The 9,925-nt window shown below is 51.5% G+C and overlaps 1 protein-coding gene across 1 annotated transcript; it reads right to left on the reverse strand.

The window, feature by feature from the left end:
- Positions 1 to 8,250: 8,250 nt before the first annotated feature.
- On the reverse strand, positions 8,251 to 9,570 carry LOC129761329 (uncharacterized). Its single transcript, XM_055759047.1, has one exon. It carries the CDS (start codon positions 9,568 to 9,570, stop codon positions 8,251 to 8,253), a length of 1,320 nt encoding a protein of 439 aa, XP_055615022.1.
- Positions 9,571 to 9,925: the final 355 nt, after the last annotated feature.

Consider the following 9,925-nt stretch of genomic DNA (forward strand, 5'->3'; position numbering starts at 1 on the left):
TCCTCGAACATTGTTAGTATTCGAGGGCGACCGCTCATGTCCGTCTCCAAAGCAGTGCAGATGTAATAGGCGCGGATCACGAATTCATTCATTTCGTGTGTCCACATGATCCGGCGCCTAGTGGTACCCACAAGTGTGGACGACTGTCGTCTGGCAGTCGCAACACGTCTCGTAGGCGCAGCGTTTCTTGGGTGATGTCGATGGCTGCTGTTTCCGTGTGGCGGTAGCTCTTCGGGTTGAACCCGGCTGGTGGCCCGCTCTTGCACATCGCGCTCCAGCCGCTGGCCGCTCGCTCTTACGCCCGTTCCAGGACCAGCTCCAGTTCGGGGACCCTCCTCGGGTGATCGCATTCTAATTACTCTTCGTGAACGTAGCTCCATTTTCTGGGTGTATCTCCTTTGCCCGGGAGACAGCGGGTTGGCAAGGCCTCCATGACCCGGGAGGCCTTCCCCGGGAGAGATATAGCGCTCTGACTCGCTCGCACCCCCTCACTTAGCCACTTTCGACACCCGTTCTCGGAGCCAAGACCAGGTGTGTGTTTCCAGTTCACGCCCGATCTAAAAATGTCGTCAGATGATCTTCGTGGAGGCGTGAGATAGGAACATTTGAGACCAACAGGCAGGCTCCTACCCTATGTTGATCCCCATTTGAGAACCCTCTCTTTACCTTTGCGCCTCTCTACTCTTTTTTGTTTTTTTTTTTTTTTTTTTTTTTTTTTTATAGCGGTGAGGAACGCTCTACCAGCCTTATCTGGGAAGGGTTAACCCAGACGTCGAGTGGGGATCGCACCCACAAAAACCAAGCCCTCTACTCGTTGCCTTATTCCCCCTGGAACCACATCTAGGCGACTACTTCAGGGGGCGGCTGTGCTCATGCACTCTTCGAGTTTTCAACGCTGACTAGCGTTGTCCTTCCCTTTTTCTCAACATTTTTTCTCTCTATTCGCTTTTCATTCCACTGCGCTTATGTCCTCTTCGCAGGCATCCATTTACCCGTCGAGACGTGTACCGATTAGGAATTGCCCTCCAACTTGACGCGCAACCCGCCACAGTCACCCTCGCGGGATTTCTCACCTGTCGAGACGTGCACCGATTAGGAAGCGCCCTCCAACTTGACGCGCGCCCCGTCACAATCACCCTCGCAGGATTTCTCTTCCCAGCGGAGTGCCGATTAGGTAGTGCCCTTCTACATGACGCGCACTCCGTCACAGCTACTCTCGTGGGGTATACACCATTTTGATCACGGCTTCATCCTTCGCGGTGTTTCTCCATCCAGGCCACGATCAGGCGTTGCCAGGCAGGCATTTTTGCTGTTCTCCGCGGCAGTATCCGGTTACCTGTCGAGACGTGCACCGATTAGGAAGCGCCCTCCAACTTGACGCGCGCCCCGTCACAGTCACCCTCGCAGGATTTCTCTCCCAGCGGAGCGCCGATTAGGTAGTGCCCTCCAACATGACGCGCACTCCGTCACAGCTACTCTCGTGGGGTATGCACCATTTTGATCATGGTTTCATCCTTGATGCTCGCTCCTTCGAAACGTTCGCAGTGTTTCTCCATCCAGGCCACGATCAGGCGTTGCCAGGCAGGCATTTTTGCTCTTCTCCGTGGCAGTATCCGGTTACCTGTCGAGACGTGCACCGATTAGGAAGCGCCCTCCAACTTGACGCGCGCCCCGTCACAGTCACCCTCGCAGGATTTCTCTTCCCAGCGGAGCGCCGATTAGGTAGTGCCCTCCAACATGACGCGCACTCCGTCACGGTGGCTCTCGGGGGGGGGGGGGGGGGTACTATCCGGTACTACAGCCGTCTCGATTATTCATCTCTTATGGTCAGGCGTTATCCGCATGCTGGTCGGTCCTCCACTTCCGCTGTAGCTCGGACATGATATATACGATTGCACTGTTTACTGCGTTCCAGGTGCCCTCGTCACGACACATTTCCTCCACGATGTTCCCAGCATGAAGGGTAGGCAGCCCCTCACGCACTGTGGTGAATCTGGGACATTCGAATACGATGTGTTCCGGTGTTTCCTCCACATTTCCACACTCCGGACAAAGAGGCGATCTTGCGTGTCCGAACCGGTGCAGATACTGCCTGAAGCAGCCATGACCAGACAAAAACTGCGTTAGATGGAAATTAACCTCTCCGTGTTTCCTGTTCACCCAGCCCATTAGTGTCGGTATGAGCCTGTGCGTCCACCTGCCGTTTTGCGCGGCACTCCACTCTTGCTGCCACTTAGCCATCGACTCCGCCCTCATTAGCTTCCGGATTCCTCTGGTTCCCCTCCTCCTATAGCACTCGCTGTCCTCCGCCAAGATGATGTCTATGGGGACCAACCTGGCTATGACGTAGACCGCTTCTGTTGACACGGTTCTGTACGCACTCGCGACTCGCATCGCCATGAGCCGGTACGTACTATTCAGCCTCTTCGTGTTCCGCTGAGTTTCTAACGCCGCGATCCAGGCTGGACCACCGTAACTTAGTGTCGATGAGGAGACACTAGCCAAGAGGTGCCTCTTGCTGCTGCTTGGGCCAAAGTTGTTGGGCATGATTCGTGTCAGTGCATTGATTGCCTTCGTTGCTTTTTTACAAGCGTAGTCGACGTGACTGTTGAAGTTCAGTCGATCGTCGATCTGCACCCCCAGGTATTTTAGGTCTCGCTTCGAGGTTATCGAGTGCTCTCCAATTGTGATTTCTGCACGTTGCACCGCCCTGCGGTTGCTGACAATCAGCATTTCCGTCTTGTGGTGGGCTATCTGCAGTTTCACACTTTGCATCCACCTTCCGATCATGTCTATCGACTCGGTCGCGAGCATTTTGACCCGTTCCAAAGATTCCCCTGTCGCGAGAATAACGAAGTCATCCGCGAAGCCAATGATCTCCACACCTCTGGGCAGATTCAGTTTTAGTACACCATCGTACATACTGTTCCAGAGCGATGGGCCCAGGATAGAGCCCTGCGGAACTCCCGCCGTAGTTTTAATCTGCGCCTGGCCCGTGTTTGTCTCGTACACCAGCACACGGTTCTCGAAGTAGCTTCTCAGTATTCTACACAGGTAGTCTGGGACTTTCATCGTGTGGAGCGCAGTCGCGATGGCCTCCCAGCTGGCACTATTGAACGCGTTCTTAACGTCGATCGTTATCACTGCGCAGTATCGATTTCCTCTGAGCTTCTGTTTGGATGCTCTGTTGGCTCTTTCGACCACTATGCGAATGACATCTACCGTGGATCTCCCTTTCCGAAATCCGAATTGATTTCCACGAACTCCCTCCGTGCATTCCGTCAGCCTATTAAGGATGATTCTCTCCAAAAGTTTCCCAAGAGTGTCCAACAGGCATATGGGTCTATACGATGCTGGACCACCCGGCGTCTTTCCTGGCTTGGGCAGTAGTACTAGCTGTTGTACCTTCCATCGATCCGGAAAGTAGCGTTCGTCTAGACACTTCTGCATGGCTGTCCTGAACATATCAGGGAATGCTAGGACTGCCGCTTTCAAAGCTACGTTGGGGATTCCATCTGGGCCAGGCGCTTTCTTCGTTTTTAGGCGTTTGATAGCTGCAACTAGCTCATCGTTCGTCACATCTCTGCGTTCGATGCTATCCTCATCCTCTCCATATGGCGTGGGTGGCCAGGTCGTTGGGTCGTGCTGCGGAAATAACCCTTCCACGATAATTTTTAATTTTTCGGGACACATTTCGGAAGGTGTCGTTGGGCCCCTGAGCTTCGCCATCACCATTCGGTAAGCATTGCCCCATGGATTGACGTCCACGTCCCGACATAACTCCCTGAAGCAATTAGATTTGCTCCGCTTAATCGCCCGTTTAAGAGTGGATCTAGCCTCTCTGAATTCCACTCTCCGCTCTTCTCTGGTGTCTATGCTTGACCGTTGGAAACGTCTTCTGGCGCTAAGGCAGTTGGCCCGAAGCACGCCAAGTGCCTCGCTCCACCAATAGGCTGGAGGTCGCTTATACCTGGGTTCCCTTTTTCTTGGCATTGTTATATCACATGCTGTTGCTAGCGTTTCCGTCAGTTCATCCGCGTTCATGTTTAAGACGTCGCTTTCCACGCGTAGTGCTTCGATGAAAAGGTCCTTGTCAAAGGTTTTTGTCTTCCACCTGCGCGGGCATGTCCTATTTATCCGTACTGCCACGGAGTTTCGTTGGCCAATGGTATAACGGATGGCTTGATGATCACTGTGGGTGTATCCTTCACATACCCTCCACCTCATTTTCGTCATTAACGAAGGACTGCAGAAAGTCAAGTCGATGATGGACTCTCGACCCTCTCGGCGGAAGGTACTAGTGGTGCCCTCGTTGCACAGGGTAACATCCAACTTGGCTAGAGCTTCTAGTAAACTAGTCCCTCTCGCGTTGGTGCATCTGCTTCCCCACTCTACTGCCCAAGCATTGAAATCCCCTCCTATAACGACTGGTTTTCGTTCGGCGAGCTCCTCGGTGAGGACATCTGAGCGCCGACGGGCTGACAGGAACATTGGTGAGGGCATGCGATACAGCGATGCCGAGAAGACTGAACCCGACGAATGAACGACGTCCAGCCTACTGGTGGAACGAGACACTCAGCATCCTCCGCGCTAACTGTCTACGAGCCAGAAGAAGAGTCCAGAGGGCACGAACCGATGTAGAGAGAGAGGAGCACCGCGCGTCTTTCCGAGCGACCAGAGCCGCCTTGAAACGAGAGATACGTAGGAGCAAATCGAACTGCTATAGGGAGCTGTGTCGAGACGTCGACGCAAATCCTTGGGGTGAAGCATATCGAATCGTGATGGCGAAATTCCGTAGTTCAACGACTCCCATGGAATTATGTCCGGAAAAACTCGAGGTCATTGTGAATGGACTCTTTCCGCAGCACCCACACTGTACGGTGAGGACGAAGCAGAGAACGCACAAGTCACCAACGAAGAACTCATCGCGGTGGCAAAAGGTCTAAAGTTGAAAAAAGCACCCGGCCCCGATGGAATCCCCAATGTGGCCCTGAAATCGGCGATCCTTGCTTTCCCCGACATGTTCAGGGTGGTGCTGCAGAAATGCCTGGATGACGGTCTCTTCCCTGCGGAATGGAAGATACAAAAGTTGGTGCTGCTCCCGAAACCAGGAAAGCCACCTGGAGATCCAGCGTCGTATAGGCCTATTTGTTTGTTGGATACTTTGGGAAAGCTCTTGGAAAGGGTTATTCTCAACAGACTGGTGAAATGCACGGAGGATGACCACGGATTGTCGAAAATGCAGTTCGGGTTCCGGAAAGGAAAGTCGACAGTGGACGCTATTCGGACAGTTATCGAGAAAGCTCAGCTCTCGCTTAAACAAAAACGAAGAGGCGACCGTTACTGCGCGGTGATTTTGATTGACGTGAAGAACGCCTTCAATAGTGCCAGCTGGGAGGCCATCGCCGAGGCGCTACACAGATTGAAGTCCCTAGCTACCTGTACAGGATACTGAGGAGTTATTTCCAGAATCGGATCCTGGTATACAACACAGACAGGGGACAGATAGTGAAGAATATCTCGGCGGGAGTTCCACAAGGTTCCATCCTAGGTCCTACGCTTTGGAACACGATGTACGACGGTGTTCTAAGGCTGAAGCTACCCAGAGGTGTGGAGATCGTGGGCTTCGCGGACAACATCGTAACAACGGTAATCGGCGAGACGCTTCAGGAGGTGGAAATGTTGGCGACTGAGGCTGTAGACATGATCGGTAGTTGGATGGACAGCGTAAAGCTCCAGATGGCACATCACAAAACCGAGGTGCTGTTAGTGAGCAATCGTAAGGCAGTGCTGCGGGCAGAGGTATCGGTCGGAGGACATACCATCGTTTCGAAGCGGGCGGTGAAGTACCTCGGAGTCATGATCGACGACCGGCTGAACTTCAACCAGCACGTCGACTATGCATGTGGGAAGGCGTCAAAGGCCATCAACGTGGTGGCGAGGATCATGCCAAATAGCTTTGGCCCAAGCAGCAGCAAGAGGCGTTTCTTGGCAAGTGTATCTTCGTCGATACTGAGGTATGGTGGCCCTGCCTGGTTGGCGGCTCTGGAAACCCACCGAAATCGGAGGAAGCTGAACAGCACATTCCGACTCATGGCCATGCGAGTCGTAAGTGCTTATAGGACCATTTCGACAGAAGCTGTGTGTGTAATCGCCGGAATGATTCCCATCTGCATCACTCTGGCGGAAGATAGCGAGTGCTACAAGCGACGGGAAAGCAGAGGTATCCGGAAATTGATGAGAGCGGAGTCGTTGGACAAATGGCAGTATGAATGGGATACGGCAGAAAATGGTAGATGGACGTACAGGCTGATACCGGTACTTTCGACCTGGTTGAACAGGAAACACGGTGAAGTTAACTTTTACTTGACGCAGTTTCTGTCTGGGCATGACTGTTTCAGGCAATATCTACACCGGTTCGGGCACGCAGTTTCACCCCTCTGTCCGGAGTGTGGAGATATGGAGGAAACACCGGAGCACGTCGTTTTTGTCTGTCCCAGGTTCACCGAAAGGCGCGAGGGGCTGCCTGCACTTCATGTCGGGAATATTGTGGAGGAGATGTGTCGCGACGAGATGATCTGGAATGCCGTGAGCAGTGCAATCACACAAATCATGTCGGAGCTGCAGCGAAGGTGGAGGGCTGACTAAAGTGCTGACAACGTTCGACGGTGAAAGGTGAACAACGGCGACGGCTGTTGCAAGAGATGGTACCTCACGAGAGTAGCTGTGACGGGGTGCGCGTTGTGTTGGAGGGCACCACCTAATCGGCTCTCCGCTGGGAAGAGAAATCCTGCGAGGGTGACTGTGGCGGGGCGCGCGTCAAGTTGGAGGGCGCTTCCTAATCGGTGCACGTCTTGACAGGTAAACGGATGCCGATTTAATAACTACGACGGAGTGAGTGTCAAGGAGGGCGTCTTCAAACTGGTGTATACCCCACGAGAGCTGCTGTGATGGAGTGCGCGTCATGTTGGAGGGCACTACCTAATCGGCGCTCCGATGGGAAGAGAAATCCTGCGAGGGTGACTGTGACGGGGCGCGCGTCAAGTTGGAGGGCGCTTCCTAATCGGTGCACGTCTCGACAGGTAAACGGATACTGCCGCGGAGAACAGCAAAAGGCCTGCCTGACAACGCCTGATCGTGGCCTGGATGGAGGAACACCGCGAACATTTCGAAGGAACGAGCATCAAGGATGAAGCCACGATCAAAATGGTGAATACCCCACGAGAGTAGCTGTGACGGAGTGCGCGTCAGGATGGAGGGCACTGCCTAATCGGCGCTCCGTTGGGAAGAGAAATCCTGCGAGGGTGACTGTGACGGGGCGCGCGTCAAGTTGGAGGGCGCTTCCTAATCGGTTCACGTCTCGACAGGTGAGAAACCCCGCGAGGGTGGCTGTGACGGGTTGCGCGTCAAGTTGGAGGGCAATTCCTAATCGGTTCACGTCTCGACGGGTAAATTCAAAATGCCTGCGAAGAGGACATCAGCGCAGTGGAATTAATAACGAATGGAAAGAAAAAAATATTGAGAAAAAGGGAAGGACAACGCTAGTTAGCGTTGAAAACTCGAGAAGTGCATGAGCACAGCCGCCCCCTGAAGTAGTCGCCTAGATGTGGTCCCAGGGGGAATAAGGCAACGAGTAGAGGGCTTGGTTTTTGTGGGTGCGATCCCCACTCGACGTCTGGGTTAACCCTTCCCAGGTAAGGCTGGTAGAGCGTTCCTCACCTCTTTAAAAAAAAAAAAAAACACACGCACACACAAGCACATACACGCAAATGTACACGCAAACGAACACACGCAGACGCACACACTCTCTCACACAAAAAACGCATCGCAGCTGCTCACTGCTCACTCTCTCACTATGTTTGTGTTTACGTCAAGAATACGAACATTTACGACGACCGCGCTTTATTTTTAGCGATTTTATTTATAGTAAGATTATTTTTAGTAAGAAAACAAGACTACAATTAAATGTTATTTTGCAAACCAACCTCGTGAACCGTACAGTACAATCTAATATTTTAATTCACTTACGGTCAGTTCAAAACTCTTAAAAATTTAAATTTTATACTCTTTTTTGAATCGTCTAGCGCCTTTTCAATTTTGGGTTTGTTTTCGTTTTTTCTTAACATCAAACATTCACACACCTAGCAGTGGCTTATCAAAAAAGGGGGTCTCTTACCACAGTTGATTCGTTGGATAGTTGGTGAGAAGCAACGAGTGGTTGCGGGGAGTGTACCACCCAGTACTTCGAGATCATTGATCCGACGTACTTGTGGTAGCGCCAATATCCAACACTGCCAGTTTAGCTGCTGGTCTCTCCAATAATTCGTTTACAGTTTGTATCAGTGCACGGCGAATCTGGCCGTCCTTGGATCGGATGGCTTGAACCACTTGCCCTTTCGGCCAACAATTCCTCGGCAATTTCTCGTCCACCAAAACGACTATATCCCCTGTCTCGATTGATTTCACCTGGCAAAACCACTTCGTTCGCCGCGTTAGAGTAGGCAGATATTCAGATACCCAACGTTCCCAGAACTTGTTTGCGTAGGCCTGTGACATTCTCCATGTATTCAAATTCAAAACGTAACTGCTGTCATTAAATATAACTGGGGGCTTAGAACCATTTGACGACCCGAGCAGAAAATGACTGGGAGTGAGCGGTAAGGACAGCTCATCGTCTAGCGGCAATTCGGTCAACGGCCGTGAGTTCACGATTAATTCAATCTCGGCCAACATGTTTCTCAGCTGTTCATCAGTAGGAATGCGTGTAATTTGAATGTGAGCTAGTGCTTTTTTTACCGATTGAACGAGACGCTCCCAAGCATCACCAAAATGTGGAGAACCAGGTGGGTTGAAGGACCATTTAGTGTCGGTAGTGATGAAGTGTTCCATCAACTTATTATGATTCACCTGCTGCAACGCTTCTTTCAGTTCACGGTTAGCTCCAATGAAGTTCGTGCCCCGGTCACTGATTATTTCCAGTGGAGCGCCCCTCCTGGCGATGAAATTCCTGATGGCAAGAATACAAGAATCCGTTGTGAGGCTGTGGGCAATTTCTAAATGTATTGCTCGAACAGTGAGGCAGGTGATTAAAACACCCCAACGCTTTTCAGTCCGCCGGCCAACAACGACGTAAATCGGGCCGAAATAATCAATTCCAATATAGGAAAATGGACGACAGAAAGCTTTTAGTCGCATGGATGGAAGGGTAGACATTTCTGGTACAGCTGGCTTCAACTTACGATTTTTGCAGTACTGACACGCCGCTTGCACACGTTTATACGTTGAACGAAATTTAGGCACATAGAATCTCCGACGGATTTCATTGATCGTGGTCTGGTGGTTAATGTGGCAATAACATTGGTGAATATCGGAGATGATATGGTCTGTAATAGAATGACGCCTGGGTAGTAGTATCGGGCGTTTCGTGCACTCTTCTACAAACTCGCAAGCATCTATGCGACCCTTCATACGCAGCACCCCGTATTCATCGAGAAACGGGCTCAGTCCAAACAATTTGCTACTTTTCGTTAACGCATTTCTCCAGGGCACAGGATTTGGTTTTTTCAACATCTCTATCTCACTTGAAAATTCGGCCCCTTGAACAGTCTTTATTATAAATAATTCCGCACTCTTGAGTTCCTCTTGCGTCAGTGGACCGAAGCATAGTGGTTGTTATGCTATTTTCTTACGTAGATTAGCAGGAAAGCGTGTTACGAATGCCACATGGCGAAGCAAACGCTTCCAACTAGAGAAGTTGTCCCAGAGGAACAGTGCACGATCAGCAAAATGATGAAATACATGTGAACGCTTTTCTTCAGTAGTTTCAATGGAGTGATCAATATTCGATGGCGTAATGGGCCATTGCTCTTTAGGTCCCCACAAAAATTCAGGACCATGGAACCAGCGACCTGAAGGAGACAGATCC

The sequence above is a fragment of the Toxorhynchites rutilus genome, chromosome 1 (assembly GCF_029784135.1).
Source record: "Toxorhynchites rutilus septentrionalis strain SRP chromosome 1, ASM2978413v1, whole genome shotgun sequence".
NCBI lineage: Eukaryota > Metazoa > Arthropoda > Insecta > Diptera > Culicidae > Toxorhynchites > Toxorhynchites rutilus.